The following is a 23,939-nucleotide window of genomic DNA, read 5'->3' on the forward strand; positions in this document are numbered from 1 at the left end:
AATGAAAATATTCACAGTCATTTAACAAAAGGCTTTAGGTTTTCAGAAACAAAATAACTAACTGTACATCAATAAAAACAACACAGAATAAACTGTACATACTGAATATACCTTGGAAACTGGCATCATTAAGGTATGAAATAAAAGAAATAACAATACACGCGTATTATCGTACCATGACGATTCACATCATCGTTGCATTGTCTCTGTTAAATAATTTTGAATGCTAATGTACCACTGCCTTGGCACTTTCTCTAGTAACAACGAATGTGAATGAAAATACATATAACTCATAATAATACGTTACTTACATCGTACGGAACATTTTTTTCAGCAATGGAAAGCCTGTCGCGATCTGTAAGGAAATAAATTTCATGAAAATAGGGCCGTGTAAGTGGGTCGTACATCATACTTGGACATTCGAAAGGATCGAGCGTGATTTAGTTTGATCGATATTCATTGTATTTATATGTAAAACATACCATCGTCCTCCGAGCCTGACGGCCCTGTGCCGATATCCGCCTTTTTCGTCACTGAACTATCCATAATTTCTATGTGATCAGTATCTCCCGAAGCCATTTTTGTTTTGTGTTACACCCCCTATTTTGAAGTCACTACGATCAATGTTAACACAGAATTAATTAACATGGCTCACATCACAAATGCATCGGTATCACAATGATTCACTATAATTTAATTAGATGAAATCAATTAGTTTACGCGAAAACGCTCGCCCAAAGCAACCGACTGACACGAACGTTCATAGTAACTGGGTTGCGATGTCACAAATTTACAACACCTTTCAATTTTCATTGATCATATTTTAATTGATTAATTTTTTGTTATAAAAATAAATAAAAGAAAACCGTTAATATTGTAATTTTCTAAACTGTTATTGTCATTACATCAATAAATTTCATATTTGTTCCGCTATAATAACATTAAATTTCTTTTTTTTTGAAAATAATTTCCTTTAAAAATTGTAACAACCATAATAATATATTGAATTTAATAAATATTTTATTATTAACGTTGTATGCAAATTGATATTATTTTAATTTTAATTTCATTTAATTTTAAGTGGTTATGTGGATATTGATCACATCACAGATTACATATGGATAAAAACTTAAATGTCAATATTTTGAGAAATGGTAACTCTACGGCACGCCATGTTTATCTTTTCTTTCCGTCATTTCGTTACCGCGGTAAGAATTGTAGGTTATTTTCATATCTTAGCGTCTTTTTGTATTCGGACAATATTTATAAAACTTTAGATGTAAAAAGTGATTTGTTTGAAATTTTCCAAGTAAATACATATTTTGGTGCTATTGCAGTGTGCCCAAACAGCGGTGTTTGGTCAAAATTCAACAATACATATTTTGATTAGCGTCAACTTATGAAGATGGGAAAGAAAGTAAGGGAATATAAATCGGGCGACTTTATATTTGCAAAAGTAAAAGGATATCCAGCATGGCCGGCAAGAGTGAGTATTATTTGCACCGTATAGTTGTTGTGTAAAAGCTGAAAACAATATTCTAATGTTATGATACGTATCTTTGGGCGGGAAGACATATTGGGAACGCTTCTGAGAGTCTAGTCTCGATAATGATCGCATTATGCATTTGGCATTGTTTCATATATTTGGAGATTCAATCACTACATATTCTAACATTCCGATTGTTAATTTTTTTTTAATTTCTTATTAGTATTTTCAATTTGAGATAATGGGTACTAAAATGAGTATTTGCAATCATTTATACTTTTTAAGGTTACATACACATAGACACAATAATGCTTATCTGATTATCTGTATAAAATGAACTGTATTTTAGCTATATACATCTAAATCTACCAACATGCAAGAGTAAGGAACTTAAATTTGTAACCTTTCTTATTTCTTTGAATAAATTTTTACACAATACTATTATTTCAGGTGCAAAAACTGAATGGAAAGAAGTATTTTGTATATTTCTATGGGACTGGAGAAACGTAAGTTCACTTTTTAAGTTTTCTTATGAAATAATTGATGAAAAAATATCTTATTTAAATTTTTCTTATAATAATAACAGAAAACTGTCATGGTACAGTGGTTACCATGAAGTAGAGCTAACAAGTTTGGTCCCTAAAACCTAATATTGTATTAAGTCATTAGTCTGTATGAATATTCTAAATTATATACCACTAACTAAATGTGAAATGAAACTGTATCATACACAGCGACAGTGTATTTCTCCTACTTTATTATATAAAACAAAAACTAGTGAAATAAATGTAATACACTAATTTAGCACTGCATAAAAGGATCTTTTAGACTAGTCCTCATGTATCATAATAAAAAACTATAATCCAGTATTTGTAATATATAAATTATCCACAAAATTTACATAAACATTTATATTACAAGATTAGTTCAAAAATTAACTCTCACTGTATATTACAGTGCAAACCTACCACCGAACATGATATTCGACTATGCCGAGAACAAGGAAAAGTTTCTAACCAAAACGGTGAAACGTCGCGACTTCAACGACGGCGTGAAACAGATTGAATACGACTTCGCTAATAATGTGCCGTTGGAGCAAGTTATTGGTGTCGTTACAGAGGTATGAGATGTTATTGAGTTTAAGAAAGAATTTATGTATTTAAAGCTATTACTTAAATATTAAATTTGCTTAAGTTGAACCAAAGGACCTGTGAAATATATAAAAAGTTGCGGTTGAAATCACTTGAACATCTATTGATTTCATTATGATATTCTATTTTAAAAGATATTTCAGTAATCGCTAAATATCTGCCTATTATAACTTACTGTAAACGAAAAAGCTGTATAATAAACTCATAGCTGACACTTTTCTACTGAAACACTTAAAAATTGTAAATAAATCGGTCAAACAGTTGAATTGCAACAATGTGACATTAGAATTTTATATAAGACTAGTTTAAAAACCTAATAAATTATATACTAAAACCTTCCTCTTGAATCACTCTATCTATTAAAAACCGCATCAAAATCCGTTGCGTAGTTTTAAAGATTTAAGCATACAAAGGGACATAGGGACAGAAAAAGCGACTTTGTTTTATACTATATAGTGATGAAATTGATTAATAATTTCAGCCTTCTGAAGACGCAGCAAATGATACAGCCAACGATACGGCAAACGAAGTCGACGACTCCACCGCAGACACCACTGCCGCAGATGACACTATAGCTGATGAGGTAATTCTATTTGGTTTATAGAAACGAAGTTCATCGCGCTGTACGGTGACTAAGGGGCTAGGCTAGCACTCCTTCATATTGTTAACTAGCTGTTCCCCGCGGTTTCGCCCACATTTCTCTGCTCCTGTTGGTCTTAGCGTAATGATATATAGCCTTCCTCGATAAATGGGCTATCTAAAACTATAAGAATTTTTTAAATCGGACCAGTAGTTCCCGAGATTAGCGCATTCAAAGTTCAAACAAACAAACAAACTTTTCAGCTTTATAATATTAGTATAGATTTATTTAATTATACCTTGTATAATACTTGTTTCAAAACTAAAGGAATTTCTTTCCAATCGGGTGTCCCACATGTGACATGTTAAATAAATACACCATATTATAATTTACTAGTTTACCGCCCGCGGCTTCGCCCGCTTGGTCTAAAACCTAATAAATTATATACTAAAAGCTTCCTCTTAAATCACACTATCTATTAAAAAAAATTGCATCAAAATCCGTTGCGTAGTTTTAAAGATTTAAGCATACAAAGGGACACGGACAGAGAAAGCGACTTTGTTTTATACTATGTAGTGATTTAACATGTCACATGTGGATAATTTGGATTTTATTAAGCCCTGTGCACAATATCTAGATATTACGTGCTCATAATGAAATCCATACATTAAACAGTTTATAGCCAAAATGCTAACAATGATGTATGTATAGCATTTGTCGAGGAAACATACATTTGACGATTAAATGTATTGCCCTTATCTATACTAATATTATAAAGCTGAAGAGTTTGTTTGTTTGAACGCGCTAATCTCAGTAACTACTGGTCCAATATGAAAAATTATTTTGGTGTTAGATAGCCCATTTATCGAGGAAGGCTATAGGCTATATATCAGCACGCTAAGACCAACAGTAGCGGAGCCACGCGGGTGAAACCGCGGAGCGCAGCTAGTTTGTAATAATTTCTTTATTTTACAGTCTGCAGCGAATACAACACAAAATGATACTGGCATTGAAGATTCAGATGAAACAGGCGGCCTGGTTATAGATGAAGCTAAAGTGAGTTATTTCTTGTTTATTAATTTCACCTATTTATTGCCTATTTATTCCTACTAATATTATAAATGCTAAATAAATAAATCCCACGGGAACGGGAACTATGCGGGTTTTTCTTTGAAAATGCGGGCGAAGCCGTGGGCGGAAAGCTAGTATGCAAATAATTATATAAAGGTTTTTTTAGTATTTATTTCAACTAAATAAGTTTAGAAACTATTAAAGCAAATTTGATAAATTATACCATCTGCAGTAAGCTACATTATTGCTTAGTAAAATAGGAATAACTTTATATTTGTTAGCTACGTATAGATGAATATATCTGTCCCTATAGTCTATATGTATATAAAATTCCCCTGTCACAATGTTAGTTACCATACTCCTCCTAAACGACTGGACCGATTCTCATGAAATTTTATGTGCATATCGGGTAGGTCTGAGAATCGGCTAACCCTATTTTCCATACCCCTAAATGATGATGAGAAGAACAATGTTTTCCGGGACAGCTAGTAGTCTATATTTATACTGTAACTAGCTGTGCCAAGTGACCAAAGTATTTTAAATTACTTCGTTTCCATAACCACTTGAATCTTATTCCATCAAATAATTGCCTGCAACATTTAAATTTACTTTTGAACCACAGTATTTTTTTTAAATATGCACGCATGCAATACAAACGTAAAATTTAAGAAAAATTTAATTTACACAGGCGAAAGGCAAGAAATCCGTCTCCAAAACGCCAGCAAAAGATACACCAAAGGCCGCGCCTAAAACTCCCCGCGGGAAAGGCAAGAAGGAAGATGGCGATGAAAAGGAGAAGGACAATAAGGAAAAGGAAGAGGAGTTGGTCAGCAGGAGTGGGAGAAAGATTAGGCCTAAGCGGTGAGTACAAAAAAGGAGCGTGTGCGCTGAGCACACGTGTCAGAAGTGAAACTTCTTTGGCAAGATTTAAAGATACCAAATTGCATTACTCCGTGACGTGACAGTATTGCCATGACGCGACTTGAAACCTTGCTCTCAATGCGCCTAAAGAAGTTTCACTTCAAAATAATTTTTGTTTGTATTGTTAATGGCAATTGGCAGTTGTAAAATGGTGTGAAATATTATCAAGTATTATCTATATCTTAATATATATAAATCTTGTGTCACAATGTTTGTCCTCAATGGAATCCTAAACCACTTAACCAATTATAATAAAATTTGCACACCATGTGCAGTTCGATCTAACTTGAGAGATAGGATAGTTTAAATCTTAAATCGTTTTAGAGAAAGCGGGCGAAGCCGCGGGTGGTAAGCTAGTTAATATTAAAAAGATGAAAGTTTTGTAATTTGTATGTATGTATGGTTTTCACACATAAACTACTGAAACGATTATAATGAAATTTAGCACACATATAGAGGGTAACTTGGATTAACACATAGGATAGGTTTTATCCCGGAAATCTCACGGGAACGGGAACTATGCGGGTTTTACTTTGAAGACGCGGGTGAAAGGTAGTGTGCCATAATAATGCAAATATTAGATCAAGAGGCAAAACCACAACTTGTTAAATTTCAGTTTTTTTTATATATAACATTGGATTGTACGGGAAACAATGTATAGTGAGAAATATTCATTGTGAAAGTGCGATCCATATATAAAATTAGTCACCGCCGAAATGCGTTTGTCGAGTTCCAACGTGTTTGCGATTGTGACTAACATTTATTCTATTATTTTTTTTAATAATAATAATTATTAGTGTTTTATATCACATCTAGCTGCGTTCCGCGGTTTCACCCGCGTGGCCCCGCTCCTGTTGGTCTTAGCGTGATGATATATAGCCTATAGCCTTCCTCGATAAATGGGCTATCCAACACTGAAAGAATTTTTCAAATTGGACCAGTAGTTCTTGAGATTAGCGCGTTCAAATAAACAAACAAACACTTCAGCTTTATAATATTAGTATAGATAAATGAAATTGTAGTAAATTGTCCATTCCTTCATATTATTTCATAACTTTTAAACATAAAATTTCATGTTATTGATTTAATCATAAATGAAAAGTAACATTTATACATTTCTTAATTTGTTCATTATTGCAATCACTACATAGTATAAAACAAAGTCGCTTTCTCTGTCCCTATGTCCCTTTGTATGCTTAAATCTTTTAAATACACAACGGATTTTATATGATACTAGCTTCTCCGCGCGGTTTCACCCCCGTGGCTCCACTCCTGTTGGTCGTAGCGTGATGATATATAGCCTATAACCTTCATCGATAAATGAGCTTTCTAACACCGAAATAATCTTTTAAATCGGACCAGTAGTTCCCGAGATTAGCGCGTTCAAACAAACAAACAAACTCTTCAGCTTTATAATATTAGTATAGATTAAGCACAAACAAAAATATTATACAAAATTACTACATTATTTCATATTAATATGTATAATAATTACATCTCAAATTCCAGCTATATGGACGAACATACAGAAGAAAATACAACACTACCGTCGCCTGCGCCTAAAAAACGTCGTGGGACTTCACCCGGCGTTGACAAAGATACCAGAGACAAGGCCGAGAAGATTATCAAGCATTTTAATAATGTGACACAGGTATTTATAATACTTTATTGGACAAAACAATGTCAGTAAATCTTTTGACTGACCAGTTGGCTTAGTTGGTAGTGACCCTGCCTTCAAAGCCAGAGGTTGTGGGTTGAATTCCCACCCGGGGCAAATTTGTGTGTTGAACGTCGATGTTTGCTCTGTCTGCGTGTTAATTATCTATATAAGTATAATTTTAAATTTATACATAATATGTATGTTTATCAGCTATCTGGATTCCATAACACAAGCGAAAGCTTAGTATGGGATCAGATCGCGCCGTGTGTCAAAATTGTCATGAAATTTTCAAATTTTCTCCTTCATACCTTTTAAATAAATAAACACGATATAATAGTAACCAAATTGATATTTTTTTTTGCAGTCTGAATTAGAAGACCTCAAGGAGCCATTCACACCAGGTAAGCATTTTTGCACTATATAATATATTCTAAATGAATAAAATAAAATGAACATATATTTAAATTAATCATAACAATTAAAATACAGAAAATATATTTTAGATTTTCCTGTATGAAATTAAAACACAAAATATTTTGTAATAAAAAAAAAAAATTATCTATGCCTTGTCCTTCACAGAAAAAAAAAGAAAAGCATTCGAAATTTAAAAAACCTTTGCCGCGAAATGATGTAATTATTTGAGCAATGAAAAACTGAAGCTGAAACAAATTAAATATTTACTATAAGAAATTATATGTAATAAATTAATTAATAATAATTTATTTCAAGATACGCTAATGGCGGATGTATTTAACACGGAAGTTGATGAATTTGCTCTTAGTTTCAATTTGTTCGAAAATATCGAACCCGGTATTTTTCCCGAAGGTAACTTCAAAAACATGCACTTTTTACTCATTTTACGACTTTTAAAACTTTAATTTTTTGTTCAATAAACGTAATCTTACATTATTTAAATAAATTACAAATATATTTTAGTGATTGAGGAAAAAAATACGTTGTACTTATTTTTTTGCATAATTTTTCGAAAGTACATACATAATAACAACATGTTATATTATAGTTGTAATATTAATGACGCACATTAATAGAATTTTGCAATTAAATATAATATTATAATCCGTACTAATATTATAAATGCGAAAGTAACTCTGTCTGTCTGTCTGTTACTCAATCACGCCTTTACTACTGAACCAATTTGCATGAAATTTTGTATAGAGATATTTTGATACCCGGGAAAGGACATAGGATAGGTTTTATCCCGGAAATCCCACGGGAACGGGAACTATGCGGGTTTTTCTTTGACTGCGCGGGCGATGCCGCGGGTGGAAAGCTAGTAATTAATAATTAGCATTCGAATTAACTTATAATTTAAATATTTTAAAAATAATTACAGCTATACCATTTCCTAGCACTTCTCAAGGAAATACACAAGATGGTTCCGTATCTTCTACAAATAAAATAACACCAAGAGCTAATCAAGAAACAACTAAAAAGGCCACAAAAAACAATAAACCGAAGAAAAAATTCGTTCCTCCTGTGAAAAATTTGTCTATAAAACCTAATATAAAAGAACCTAGTTCTTATATAAATAATATAGATAATAATTTATCTGCTAATTTGAATAATATAACACTATATGATAATATATTTAATTACAATGATAATGAAAATTGGGCTAACCCATATGATACAAATTTTAGTCAAACTGATAATTTAAATAAATTAAATAACGAAGTTGATTCTAAAACTAAAAAAACTAGAAAAGCAGAAAACACATTTGACGGTTTAATTTTTAATTCACTTAACGTACTAAATGATGAATTCGCATCAGATTTCATACAAAACACGCAAGAATCGAGCAAATCCAGTGTAAAATGTTTATCCCGTGAAATATCAACAAATTCCATTGTTTCACTGAAAACTTATAAAAATCTAGACGTGAAAAGTTTTGAAAATTTAAATATAAATAAAAATACAGATAATAAAATACCTATACTTGATGATATGGTCGATTTATTAAATAAAAAACAGGATGATAGTAATGGTAAATCTAAATTTATTGCAATGTCTACACAATTAGGTGATATGGGTTTTAATGTGTTCTACACTAAGTATCTTAAAGAGAATCCATTTGTGCATGAACATACGGAAGAAGAAAATGAAACTATAGCTAAAATATTAAAAATGTATCCTAAAGAGAATGCTCTTTATATTAAAATGAAGTGTTCTAAATAAATGTTTGCGAGATTTTGTGTTTTATTGTTTTTTTTTTGGGAGTTATTAAATGCAAAGAATAAAAGGTAATATTTTTTTAAAAGTCCTAATAATAATTAAGATTAAAAGCCAGCAAACCATTTAGTATATTGCATTGCCTTATTAATTAAATTCGTATTTTTAATAATAATCTTGAAAATGGCAATGTCTGATTTATCTTTACTTAATATTATAAAGCTGAAGAGTTTGTTTGTTTGAACGCGCTAATCTCAGGAACTACTGGTCCGATTTGAAAAATTCTTTCGGTGTTAGATTTCCCATTTATCGAGGAAGTTTATAGGCTATATATCATCATACTAAGACTAATAAGAGCGGCGCAATGCGGGTGAAACCGCGGGGCACAGCTTGTTTGAAAATATTCCACATAGTCTTCAAAATATTTGATGCATAACAGGATTGAACATGAACAATCAGCCCAATATAAAATAATATTCTACTAATAATTTAACAGATAAAATATAAAATTAATCTTAATATTTATAATTATTTTTATTCCTTATGTATATTATCCTACTAATATTATAAATACAACAGAGTCGGGTACCTTTCTTGTGTCAATACGTATTGAGAAACGCTCCGTCGAACATAATTAATTTAAAAAGTAATAAGTGTAAATATTGTGTTAAATCCGTGTTCATCACAAAGGACTTACCTTCAGTGTATCACTATCTAAAAAGTTTTAATAATTCACAGTGGTAAACACAAACTTAAGCTACAAATTGTGTTGAATGTTACTGACTTTTCTCGAATACCCACAAGTTGAGAACATAATATTATCAACCGGGAGCATTTATTAGTGTGCTTTTTTACAAAAATCGGTAAAACACCGAAGTATTGGAGCATTTATTACTGTGCTACTTTGACTTTTGTTTTTTTTTTTTTTATTACTTTTATTTTTCAACTTAAATTTACATGATGGTGGCCTGCTCAGCGTGTAATGTGAATATTTTAGTAACCCAAAAAAGAATTAAATGCACCAATGGAAACTGCCATCACCTATATCATCAGGATTGTGTCAAGTTTAATGAAACAACTGGTGTACGTTCAAAATGGGTGTGCCCTGTCTGCGTGGCTTCCAGACCCAAGGTGGGAGACAACTCCAATACCCCCGTTCACGGCAAGGTTCCTAGAGATTTGATGACAACGCCAGTAAGCTCCGTGCCGACGACCTCAGACAATGACACGGTGATATTAGAAATTCGCAAGCTCCGTGATGAAATGAATTCAAAATTCGAAAATCAAGAAAAATGTCTTAATAAATATAACTCCACGCTTATCAAAGTCCAACAAGACTTAAAGGATCTTGGCTCTCAATTTTCTTTAATACGAGAAGAATTGGATGAAGCCATAAAATCAATAAAATTTTTATCAGACGCACACGACGACCAAATAAAAATAAATGAACACACTGAAAGTTCTCTTTCGAAAATTCTTGACGAGAACTCATTTCTCAGGTCTGAATTAAATTTATTAAATACAAAAATGGCTCAGCTAGAACAATCCAGTAGAGACAACAATTTGGAAATTCAATGTGTCCCTGAACAACGAAATGAAAATCTTCTTAACATTATAAACAAAATAGCAAGCACAGTTAAATATGATCTAAAAGACACTTACATCGCGGGTTTCCACAGAGTGGCTAAGCTAGATTCTGAATCAAAACGCCCACGCAATATTATACTGAAAATGAACAACCAACGTACCCGAGATGATTTCCTAGCCGCCATAAAAACCTTTAACCGCCAAAACGGAGAGAAATTAAACACATCTCTTATTGGCCTTGCTGGTGCTAAGTCACCAATATTCATCTCGGAGCATCTCAGCCCTGCCAATAAACAACTTCACGCTGCCACTAGACTTGCTGCTAAAGAAAAGAAATACGACTTCATTTGGATAAGGAATGCCCGCATTTTTATTCGTAAGGATATCAAATCAGAAGCAAAGTGGGTAAAAAATTTAGATTTTCTGAAAACCTTGTAAACTTTAGCAACAACTTAATATTTATAAATATTTTCTTTTAACTGTATTTATTTTAAAATTCACTCTCAAATGTTATTACCAAAATGTACGAGGCCTCAGAACCAAAACCGAAGAATTTTATAAGTCTATATTGTTAAATAACTACGATGTAATAATTTTAACCGAAACGTGGCTTAACAGTGGTGTATTTGACCATGAACTTTTTGACCAACGTTATAATGTTTTCAGACGAGATAGATCGTCAACTTCTTCTAGTGAGCATAAACGAGATGGAGGTGGTGTCTTAGTTGCAGTAAATAACCGTTTTCGTGTTATAAGAAATTTCAATTGGGAATCAGCATGCGAAGACCTTTGGCTTTCATTAAAAATTAATAATAGCTTTTTAATACACATATGCGCTGTTTACATACCTTCACCTGTTAACTCGTCGTACCTCGAAACATTTTTAAATAATACTACTCAAATCATACATAATGACGTGAACTCTCAGCGCTCTTCCACTTTTCTGATAGGTGATTTTAATCTATGGGAATTAGTTTGGCAACGCGATCGTGATTTAAACTACCTAACAACGTCTTCCAATTGTAGTTCACTCAGTACATATTTCCTCGATTCCCTTGCATTTAACAATTTACAACAATGCAATGCTGTCGCGAATTCAAATGACCGTATTCTCGATTTAGTTTTAGCCAGCGAGCCGTCGCATGTCAACGTCTATAACGCTGATTTACCTTTAGTTTCGATCGATGCGCATCATCCCGCTCTTAAAATTATTATAGAAAATCCTTCTCAACGTCATTTGAAACCAAATAGCGACATTGTTTTATATGATTTCTATAAGTGCAATTATGAAGTCATAAATTTCGAACTGGAACAAGTTGACTGGACTTCCCAATGGATAAACGCCTCCAACGTTGACGAAATGGTCACAACTTTCTATGATATTGTATTAAATATTATTAAAAGTAATACTCCAGTACGCAAACTACGCAATGAAAAATATCCAACATGGTTTAGTCGCCCCTTAATAAAATCTCTTAAAGAAAAAGCTAAGTTTCATTCAAAATACCTAAAATATGGGAATCTCAGAGACAAGCTCCAGTTTGATTTGCTTCGAAGGCGATGTAAGGACATGCTAGACCACTGCTACTCAGAATTTAAAAATCACGCGGCTGATCATTTACGTCATCGTCCTAAGCATTTTTGGAAATTCTTTAAGGATAAAATGAGCAACTGCACAAATTTACCACATGAAATGGTTTTTAATAATACGGTTGTTAAAGGTGGTCAAGAAATATGTAATGCTTTCTCAGATTTTTTTCAATCAGTATATTCTTATTCATCGAATTCAACGTCTTTTTCCATAAATATGCATGATGCAGATACAGACAGTGGTGTCGCCCCTTTTAGCACGTTGGTAATATCTGAAAAAGAAGTGTTAAATCGCTTAAAACTCTTAGATGCCAATAAAGGCCCAGGACCCGATGCAATACCACCAATATTCTATAAAAATTGTGCCAAAGGCCTATACATACCACTTACTCTAATCTTTAACGAATCATTAAAATTAAGCTTCTTCCCATCTACTTGGAAACTCGCACACTTAACTCCGATTCACAAAGCAGGCTCATTAAACGAAATTGCCCAATACCGACCTATCTCGATTCTAAGTACACCTGGAAAAGTTCTAGAAGACATAGTAAATACTAAACTTTTGGCCCACATTAAATGTAAAATTGATCAAAACCAACACGGGTTTCTGCCCCGTAAATCAACAAACACAAATCTTGTAGGTTATGTATCTGATATAGCTGAAGCTCTTGATAAGAATCTCGAGGTGCATGCTGTGTACACCGATTTCAGAAAGGCGTTCGACTTAGTAAATCATGATCTTCTATTACATAAGCTCTCAAATATGGGGATACACGGATCCTTATTAAGATGGTGCGAGTCATATTTACGCAACCGCTCCCAGCTTGTCTCAATCCGAGGTTTTAAATCCACCCCCTATACTATTCCATCGGGAATACCGCAGGGCTCCCATCTCGGTCCTCTCTTCTTTTTAATCTTTGTTAACGACCTCCCGCGTGTAATACAATCCAACTATAGAATGTACGCTGATGATTTAAAAGTTTATAGAACGATTAAGGATAAAACAGATGTTAACATACTTCAATCAGATCTTAATAATATACAAAAATGGTGTACAAATAATCACATGTGCTTAAATATTAATAAATGCTATCACATAACATTTTCTAGAAAGAAAATTCGAACACCTGTTACTTACCAAATCAATAATTTACCACTCACGGAAGTGAGCTTTATCCGTGACCTAGGCGTTATCATGGATAGTTCTTTAAGTTTTAGAATCCATTACGATCATATTGTCAAAAAAGCTTCACAATTATCGGGCTTCGTCACGAGACAAATGAGATTCCTGAAACAACCTCAACTTACCATTTTAATTTATAGCACCCTCGTTCGTGGAATACTAGAGTATTGTTCAGCTGTCTGGAGCCCTAGTTACCAAGTCCATTCCGATAGAATTGAAAGAGTCCAGAAACGTTTTTTGTACCATCTTAGTTACTCAGACCATAAATGTAGGGTTTTAACTTCCTATGACCAGCGTCTGTCGTACTTTAACTTGAGTGGTTTACATACACGCAGGAAAGTAGCGGATATATTATTTCTTTATAAGGTTCTACATGGGGAAGCAGATTGTCCTGATGTCTTGGAGCGCATTTGTCTCTCAATTCCGCGTATCACTACTCGTTTACATAACAGATTATGTTTTCTGCCACCTTTAAGTAAAACTAATCTTGGTCAACATGCACCTCTGTTTCGAATGTGCACCTATGCAAATAGTATCCGATCAGAAATAGATATATTTAGTGGTTCTCTGGTCTCAATTAGGAATAAATTATTAAATTTAATCAAATAAATACATAGTTATCATAATTATTGTTACATAGATAAGGTATCCAATTAAAATTTGTAAATTTGCATGCTGTGTCTACATCCAGAAGGTTATAAATCAACTGCATGAAAGTACATAATTAATAGAATAAATCAGAAACATTTTTGTAACCAGTTTTGTAGACCAATAAAAAAAAAAAAAAAAAAAAAAAAAAAAAAAAAATACGAAAGTTTGTGAGGATATGTGTGTGTGTGTGTGTGTGTGTGTTTGTTACTCTTTCGCGCAAATACCACTGAACCGATTACAATGAAATTTAGCACACATATAGAGGGTAACTTGGATTAACACATAGGATAGGTTTCATCCCGGAAATCCCACGGGAACGGGAACTAGGTTTTTCTTTGAAAACGCGGGTGAAGCCGCAGGCGGAAATCTAGTTTAGTTATTAATTGCATTAGGTACACTGCATATGGTAGTAGGAATTAAATTCGTTTTTGAAGTGAAAACTTCTTTAGCGGCGTTGAGCACTTTTTTAGTAATGGGTATAAAATCTTAAACTCGTGTCAGGACACGTGACCTGATCGAAAAAGCGTTAGACGGATGGAGAGTAGACAGCTATCCCCTATCTACTACGCGCGTTTTCACTTCTGCCGGCACTCCCGGAGTGCAATCCGTTTTTTTTTATTTATATGGCTGATCCAATGTTTGATTAATTAAAATATAAAATTAACCTTAATATTTATAATTATTTTTATTCCTTATCTATATGTAATATACTTAATATTTATGTATTTCACATTCCAGACGAACCAGACAAAGAGAACATTCTCATAGCGTACCTACCGTCCGGGCAATATGTGGGCATAAAGCTGTTCCAATCCAGACCGACAACGTTTAAGAACGAAGCCGCTAGACTACAGTGGGATAAACAGGCTGCTAGTAATGCGTTGACGCTTAAAACGCAATTGGGTGTGTATTTTATTTATATACTAGCTTACCGCCCGCGGCTTCGCCCGCTTTGTCTAAAAGTTAAAACCTAAAAAATTATATACTAAAACCTTCCTCTTGAATCACTCTATCTATTAAAAAAATCCGCATCAAAATCCGTTGCGTAGTTTTAAAGATTTAAGCGTACAAAGGGACATAGGGACAGAGAAAGCGACTTTGTTTTATACTATGTACTATATGTTTATAAATAAATATCTGTAAAAATTTTAAAAGTATAGGTTATTTACTTTTGTACATATAAAAATGATTTTTTATATCTATACTGATGTCACATGTTATAAAGGTGGTTTGTTTCTTTTGAACATATTATCTATCATTTAGGGCTAATTTTTCAATCCTTGGTTAAAACTTATTCATCGAATAACGTATTAAACTACCATTTCAAACATGTATTCTAATTTTACGTATTTGACAGTTTACAGGTGACATTTTAATATGTCCGTGTAATACTTTATTGGACGGATAAATTTTAACCAAGGATTGAAAAATCGGCCCTAAATCTCAGAAACTACTTTACCGATTTATACTACTGACACTAGAAGAATTGTTCATTATTCTTTAATGTAAATTTTTAAATAACAATCTATACTAATATTATTAAGCTGAAGAGTTTGTTTGTTTGAACGCGCTAATTTCAGGAACTACTGGTCCGATTTGAAAAAAATTTTCGGTGTTAGATCGAGGAAGGCTATATATCATCACGCTAAGCCCAACAGGAGCGGAGCAATGCGGGTAAAACCGCGTAGCACAGCTAGTACTAATATAAAAAATGATATTATTTACAGAAAGAGGACACATAACAGCTCAATCGGTGGTAGCACAACTGAACATGGATCTCAGTTTAACTGACGAGGAAAAGGCCATGCTGGATAAGGACAGAGAAACAGGTATTATTTTTATTAATACAAATTTATTGATAAATCTTCTTTAAATTTTTTTTATAAGGGTAATTCTTGAAAATGGATGGACTGATTTTGATTACTCACGTTTTTTTACTCCATGACATTTTAGTAAGTTTTTATCTTATATCGAATAAATTTTATGCGCGTATTATAAGTTTGGAAATAAAATACATTTGACATATATGTATAGAAAGTAACTGTGTCTGTCTGTCTGTTACTCAATCACGCCTTAAGGGGCCATCCATAAAGTACGTCACACTAATTTCATGAGTTTTGAGCACCCCCCCGTCCTTGTCACAGGTGGTCACATTTCTAAGACCCCCCCCTCCCTAGTGTGACGTCACATGTTTTGCAATATAACATCGAAATTTTTTTAAATTAAAACAGCAGTTCCGAATTTAGTTTTTTTTTATGAAATCAACATAATATCAAATATTTGAAACAATAACAAAAAAATAAACTAATGAACAAATATAAATTGTCAACAAAACAATTTAAACCGTATTGCCCTAAACTCTAAAGATAGAGTTGGACATATTTTTTTAGTTTAATTTATATTTCAAATTACGCGATTAGTACCTCTAGATTTTGAAATGTGATGTCACGAAACTTAGGACCCCTCCCACCCCTTGTCACACCATGTCACACTTTGTCGACCCCCTCCCCCCCTCTTTACGTGTGACGTACTTTATGGATGGCCCCTAACTACTGAACCAATTTTCATTAATTAATTTGGTACGGAGATATTTTGATACCCGAGAAAGGACATAGGATACTTTTTATCCCGGGAAAATGACGCAATCCCGGAAATCCCACGGGAACGGGAACTATGCGGGTATTTCTTTGACTGCGCGGGCGAAGCCGCGGGCGGAAAGCTAGTAAATGAATAAATCGCGTTTGTAAACCGTCCAAACGTTTATTATTAAAAAAAAGCGTGTGAAACTTCTCTGACAATATTCAAAGATACCAAAATCGTCGCCTTACTCCATGACGTGACGGTATTGGCATGACGCGACCTTGAAATTTTACTCTCAACGCGCCTGACGAAGTTTAATTTCAAAAAAAAATGTATTGTTGAAAAATAATAACTTATTTTTAATTTGCAGAGGAGAAGAAATCTCGTGTGCAGTTCTTGAAGACGGAGATGAAACTAATTGAATTAGACGCTAAGATAAAAACCTGTCTTTGCTTGGAGAAGGCAGATACGGAGCTGTGTTTGAAGTTGTTGGATGAATTGATGGGTATGTATATGTATTTATAATAATTAATTTATAGCATTAACTGCAATTGAGACAATGTTCTAATATTTAAGAACTAGATTTTCGCCCGCGGCTTCGCTCGCGTTTTCAAAGAACCCACATAGTTCCCGTTCCTGTAGCCTATGTCTTATTCTGGGTCTTCAGCTACATACATACCAAATTTCATTGTAATCGGTTCAGTAGTGTTTGAGTGAAAGAGTAACAAACGTTTAAGAATATAAGTATATAAGTCAGAATAACACATGGCTATTGTAATATTTTGCCCGCGAGTGAATGCACGGGGCACAGTTTTAATATTAAAATAACCGTTTTTTAGTAAATGCGTATGGATGTATACACGGTACATATACCAAAATAGAAATTTTTACCATTTTTGTCTGTTTGTGCTGGCTAAACTCTGGCACCGCTGGACCTTCACCGACAGATAGCTGATGTTATAAGCCGTAACTTAGGCTATTTTTTTTCTCATATTACCGCAGGAATGTGTGTATTAAAAAGATAAATTCAATTACGCGTGTAAAACCGTATATAATATACTTATTATTATATATTTCTTTCCTTGACGCGCTAGCGTAGCACCGAGTGGTGCTGGGTTCGATTCCCGGTGGAGACGAAGAAAAAAAATGTCTCTGTCTGGCAGGACACAGAAGGCTGATCACCTACTTGTTCCTAAAGAAAATCGATCAGTGAAACAGATGTATAATGCATCTGCCCCTTACCCCACTAGGGGACATAGGATTTCACTTTTTTTATATACTGTTAGACGTAACTTTTGATTTAATATTTTTGTGGATGAATAGTTGTCAACATAGTTGTCATTATTTCAAGTCTGAACATGCTTAGCTGTCGAATACTATAAAAAGCCGCTTTCCTTTGTCTCGTGGCGCATTCGTACGAATCGTGCCTAGGGGCTCGGACGTTGTTTATACGACGTTCGACCCAACTACCTTCACTTTGCTAATAGTCGTTGACTTGCTGCGTTTTGTCATCAACTACCTACATCAATTAGGTAGCTGTGTAGAATCGCAGTACATTCTTATTAGATTCAAATTAATATTTAACCCGGCCTCGCGTGTTATTTCTTAGAATACATATTTCTTCCACAGAGCTAGAAGTGAAACCGCTAATGCTGCTCAAACATCCCTCATGTCTGGAGACAATAAAACGAATGCGCGCATACGTTGGGAACACGCCATCTTGGGACCTCAGTGAGAGCGCTGCGCTCGTGTTCAGCAAACACGCGCACAGGATACGGAAACTGGCGGACACTATATATAATAATATGCGGGTGTGTATGTTTGTTTGTTTTATTAAAGGCCGATTTTTCAATGCTTGGTTAAAACTTATCCGTCCAATAAATTATTACACGATAATACTAAAATGTCACGTAAACTGTCAAATACGGGCAATTAGAATACGTTTTTAAAATGGTAGTTTTATACATTATTCGACGTATAAGTTTTAACCAAGGATTGAAAAATCAGCCCTTAGGGATATATTATGAGAATAAAAAAGTTGAGAGGGGTCAAGGGATGAGGGATGTCGCAAAAATAACTGGCTTGCTTTCTATGAGAGAAACGCGCGCACAGAATACGGAAACTGGCGGACACTATAATATATAATAATATGCGGGTATGTATGTTGGTTCTTAATTTATTTAGAAAGAATGAAAGAAATATATTTGACTCCACAAAATTACAATAAACACAAGATACCTATAACAAGATACTTGCACTGAATATATAAATAAACCATACTCTTGAATCACTTTCACTATTTAAAAGGAAACAACATTATATTATATAGTACAGGTATATAGTAAGAAGAAAGAAGAAAAAATATTTATTGCCACATTAAGTTACACACACTTAAAAACTACTTACATTACTTAAAAAAATTAAGTAGAGAATTTACATGGCAATCGGGTCAGACTCAGCCATGCTGTCGGGCTTTAACACCTGAACAGCGCTGATTTTCAGTCTGCCCGTAAGTTTTTATTTCCGAGGCTCACTAAGTCTACATTAAAATACAAATACCAACCCTTAAATAGTACTTTATACATAGTACACGGACCACGGTGTAGCGTGAATAATGTGTGAATAGCGTGAATAAATTCAAGTCATATTACATAATATATAAGAAATTAAATTAAACATTGTATTTATCCATATTTTTCCTCTTCCAGCAATTATTCACAACGCCCGAGGGTCTATCGTTCTGGGAGTATTTCTCTGAACGCGTGATGCAATTCAAAAAGGCCACGAGTAAATTGTCAGCCGATGAACTGTTGGAGCTGGTGCATGAACCTATTGGTAAGTTATTAAGCTATTGCATAGCTTCTATCGCGGGCCTCGAGCGCGGGGAATCCAGAAATTCCGTAACGAAAAAACCTCACGCTCCCCACGGGGACGGGCGGAGGTGTGGCTTGAAGGCATAGCATGCAATAGCGCAACCGCCCCAGTCCCGTTTTTATTTATTATTATTATTATACTACTAATATAATATTATAAATGCGAAAGTTTGTATGTTTATTGTTTGTTACTCCTTCATGAAAAAACTGCTGATCCGATTTAGATGAAACCTTACAAGAATATAGATATCACATCATAATAACAAATGAGTTATACTTGATATTAGAAGCGGGTTCGTCCGCGGATGAAACGGCGCGGCATAACTTGTATATAATATTTTTGCTTCTTTCTTCTTCTTTATTTTAAACTAGTTGTTTCCCGCGGTTTCACTCGCATTGCTCCGCTCCTGTTGGTCTTAGCGTGATGATATAATATAGCCTATAGCCTTCCTCGATAAATGGGCTATCTAACACAGAAATAATTTTTCAAATCGGACCAGTAGTTCCTGAGATTAGCGCGTTCAAACAAACTCTTCATCTTTATAATATTAGTATAGATTATGCGAACGAAGTCATGTGAATCATGCGAATGATAGTTAATAGTTAATTTAAGGACAAATTGCTGAACTAAACTAAAAATATTATTAAAAAAATTGAAAGCCCATGTTAGTAAATTTATGTTTTCATCTGTATGTTTGGGTGTAGATAATTGAATTAAAAGAAATAATACATAAATAAAATAAATGAATATCCATATTCCTATTTCAATACGAATTTCATATTTTTATCATGTTATACATAACTAAAAATAAATATTTCAGGACAATTTTCACACACGGCACGATCTGATCCCATACTGAGCTTTCGCTTGTTATGGAAACCAGATGGCTGATAAACATACATATATAATTTTAAATAAAGACTTATATAGATAACTAGAGGTCCGCCCCGGCTTCGCCCGTGGTACATATTTCGCAATAAAAGGTAGCCTATGTACTTTCTCGGGTATCAAAATATCTCCATACCAAATTTCATGCAATCGGTTCAGTAGTTTAGGCGTGATTGAGTAACAGACAGAGTTACTTTCGCATTTATAATATTAGTATGGATTAGCACCCAGACACAGAGCAAATATCTATGTTCATCACACAAATATTTGCCCTGGGTGGGAATCGAACCCACAACCTCTAACTTGGAAGGCAGGGCCAGTACCAACCAAGCCAACCGGTCAGTGAAAAAATACAGTTAATATAATTTTGTTAACAGAAATGTCACAACCATCACCGCACACAATGAAGTCGGCTGTGGATTCAGCAAATGAAGTGGAAGCTAGCGTTGAGGGGCAGAAGAAAAAACCACAAGCAGGTATATTATTTAATTCATACATAAGTATTGCCGCGGATTCGCTCGCGATGTACTACGATAGAAGAACTATATTAAATTTTTTTGTATAACAGAGATGACTAAACGTATTTGAAACGGCTTGACCGATTTTTATTAAAGTTGTATATATGCAATAGGTCAGGAATTCTTCAAAATTTTATTATAATCGTCAGTCCCTTTTTGTGTACTTTTGATATGTTAGATTTTAGACTACATTTCATTCAAGGAACCTACATTTTATTAATTTTTATCCATATTTGTACTGTATGTATATTCTGTACGTCTATATACTAGTAATCATTGTTTATATAATCGTAAAACTTATTATATTTATAGGAAGAAACAAGAAGAACGCAAACACAACACCATCCAAACCGCCGCTCAAACGGCAGAACTCTAAAAAGCAACAAAACGACAAAGAAGACAACGAAGAAGAAACAGACAAATCGGAAAACGAAAAAGATAAAGAAAAAGATTCAGACACACAAAACGCAGACAGTGAAAAGACAAATGACACAGAGAAAGAATCAAATAACACAGACGATGTAGAAGAAAGCACAGAAAAGACAGAAGACACAGAAGAATCAGAGAAAGACACAGAAGATAATAAGAATGACGAATTAAATAATGACACAGAAAAAACAAATGACGCAGAAATGGAAGTTGATGAAGATTTAAATAGTAAAGAAGAAGAATCTAAAGAAGATTCTGCGAAAGAATCTACAAAAGAAGCAGAAAGCACAGACAAAGTAAAAGATAAATCAAAAGATTCAGACAAAGAAGACGCGAAAGATAAGAAGGAAAAAGACAAGCCGAAAGAAAGCGCGGACAAATCTAAAGACAGTAAAGATAAACCGAACGGCAAAGAGAAGAAAGATAACGGTGAAAAGAAAGATAGTACGCAAAGCAAAGATAAAGCAAAAGATAGCACGGATAGGAAAGATAGGGCTGAAAAGCGTAAACTAAGCACGGAAAGTAAAAAGGAGCAGAGTCCAAATGCGGAAGACAAGGTGAATAAAGATAAAGATTCGGATAAAGAAAAAGATAAAGATAGCCCTAAAGAAGATGAGCCGAGAGCGAAGAGGACGAGAGAGGTAAGTTTTAACTAGATATTGCTCAATTTTATACAGATTTTAAAAGATAGCTGATAATATATAAAAGATAATCTTGTTAGTTATTCCACTTATAAATCAAGATTTTCTGTTCTCTATTTGTATGCTAAATTTCATTGTAATCGGTTCAGTAGTATTTGCGTGAAAGAGTAACAAACATACATACACATACATCCATCCTCACAAACTTTCGCATTTATAATATTGAGTAGGATTTGATTTAAACATCCGTAGTTATGTCTTTACCAATGTTTTATTGGTATTTTTTGTCTCGCTTGCCCCAATTTCATATTAAAATTTGTTTTCAAATAAAAAATACCCTGCTCGGAATTTTTTATTTTTTAATTCAGTAGATTAAAAGATTATCGTCTTTGTAATATTTGTGCAGATTGATATTTAAATTTAACTCATTATAGCTTACTAATATTATGTTATTATTTATGTATTAAAGAAAATAATCTAAAATTATTAATAACTAGCTTCCGCCCACGACTTTGTACGTGCATCCCCGTTTTTCCCCGTTCCCGCAAGAATTTCGGGAAATCCTTTCTTAGCGGATGCCTACGTCCTAACATCTACCTGAATGCCAAATTTCAGCCCGATACGTCCAGTGGTTTGGGCTGTGCGTTGATAGATCACTATGTCAGTCACCTTTGAGTTATTTATATAGATACTAGCTTACCGCCCGCGGCTTCGCCCGCTTTCTCTAAAACGATTTGAGATTTAAACTATCCTATCTCTCAAGTTGGATAGAACTGCACATGATGTGCGAATTTTATTATAATCGGTAAAGTGGTTTAGGAGTCCATTGAGGACAAACATTGTGACACGAGATTTATATATATTAAGATATGTTTATTTATATGAATTTTTATTATATTTTTCAGAGCAAGAAGACTGAACCGCCACCGCCGCGATCGCCGACAAAAAGGAAGTCGAAAGCTTGAACAAAATATTAGAAATTATTATTAAGTTGTTTTCTTAACGGACTTGCAGGAATTGTATCAAAATATTTGATTTTTTTTTATATTATTTTAACAGATTTTGTATGTGAAAATAGAAGTTTTTGTCTATAAAAGGTATGGTGTAAATGTATGGGGAAATGATTTTGTAGATCTTCAATATAGAAACGTAATTTATTGCATCAAAAATAGTATTTTGATAAGTTGATATTTCTTTATGGCAATATTCTCTAATACTTAAAATCTGCAGAATATTTTTGTGTGTTTTAAAAGTTATGAATTCATAAATTATCTGTTATTAAATTTTTTATTGATTTTTTATTACATTAATATTAAGATTTTGGGGTCATTTTAATAATAAAAGTCGATTAGAATATTATTCACTATCAATAACTTTAACAAATGAAAAAATATAACAAATTTTAAAAGAATACCAATTGTAATAAGTCTAAAAACACCATCGATTCCTGCAAATCCGTTACGAATGTCGCAGTCCACGTTTATATATAGAAAATTATTTTAAGTATTAAAAAAAACTATAAATAGAAATAAGGTGCATATTATGAGTACATAACACTTGACATTCATGCAATTTTTTTTTATATAAATAAAATTATTTAGATTTTTAGTAAATTTTCACACAAAAAATCTCTTGACTATAGAAAAAACTACAAAATAGGAAATTCAAGTTTAGTGTAATACATATATACACTTATAAAAACCTATAAAAATATCTAATATAAAATAATATGTAGTTTGGTTTCTACTAATCTCAATCAGACACATAAAGCTTAGGTTAATTTTATGTATAAATTGAAAAAATAACCTTATACGTAATATTAAAAATAAAACCTTTCAAAGGTTTCATAAAAATCATTTTAAAGACAAGTTCTTTTAATTTTATGGTTTAATGGAAAAGTTATTCCTTCATTAACATAAGAATTGCATAAATGTTACTC

At 33.3% G+C, this 23,939-nt stretch overlaps 2 protein-coding genes across 20 annotated transcripts in view; one reads left to right on the top strand and one right to left on the bottom strand.

The window, feature by feature from the left end:
* The window catches only part of LOC123703928 (phosphatidylinositol 4-phosphate 5-kinase type-1 alpha), a 54,271-nt gene extending 53,518 nt beyond the window's left edge, over positions 1-753 (bottom strand). For all 18 annotated transcript variants that reach the window (XM_045652139.1, XM_045652137.1, XM_045652134.1 and 15 more), the window contains exons 1-2: positions 483-753; positions 312-355 (exon numbers count right to left, since the gene is read on the bottom strand). In XM_045652139.1, coding sequence (XP_045508095.1) covers positions 312-355; positions 483-579 — 141 coding nt within the window. In that variant the 5' untranslated portion in view covers positions 580-753. The remainder of the gene's footprint in view (positions 1-311; positions 356-482) is intronic.
* A 401-nt stretch (positions 754-1,154) lies between these two features.
* Positions 1,155-23,541, top strand: LOC123704031 (PC4 and SFRS1-interacting protein-like). Of its 2 annotated transcripts, XM_045652281.1 has the most exons (17): positions 1,155-1,208; positions 1,338-1,486; positions 1,937-1,992; positions 2,444-2,606; positions 3,119-3,220; positions 4,193-4,273; positions 4,977-5,149; positions 6,719-6,860; positions 7,234-7,270; positions 14,809-14,973; positions 15,798-15,899; positions 17,021-17,155; positions 18,280-18,461; positions 19,359-19,485; positions 20,790-20,888; positions 21,243-22,000; positions 22,906-23,541. In XM_045652281.1, the coding sequence occupies exons 2-17, from the start codon at positions 1,400-1,402 to the stop codon at positions 22,963-22,965; spliced, it is 2,469 nt and encodes an 822-aa protein (XP_045508237.1). In that variant the 5' UTR covers positions 1,155-1,208; positions 1,338-1,399; the 3' UTR covers positions 22,966-23,541. The 2 variants fall into 2 exon arrangements, with proteins under 2 accessions (XP_045508237.1, XP_045508236.1); XM_045652280.1 differs by lacking the exon at positions 1,155-1,208 and having other exon boundaries at positions 1,215-1,486.
* Positions 23,542-23,939: the final 398 nt, after the last annotated feature.

This window comes from Colias croceus, chromosome 28 (genome assembly GCF_905220415.1).
Source record: "Colias croceus chromosome 28, ilColCroc2.1".
In the NCBI taxonomy this organism is placed as follows: Eukaryota; Metazoa; Arthropoda; class Insecta; order Lepidoptera; family Pieridae; genus Colias; species Colias croceus.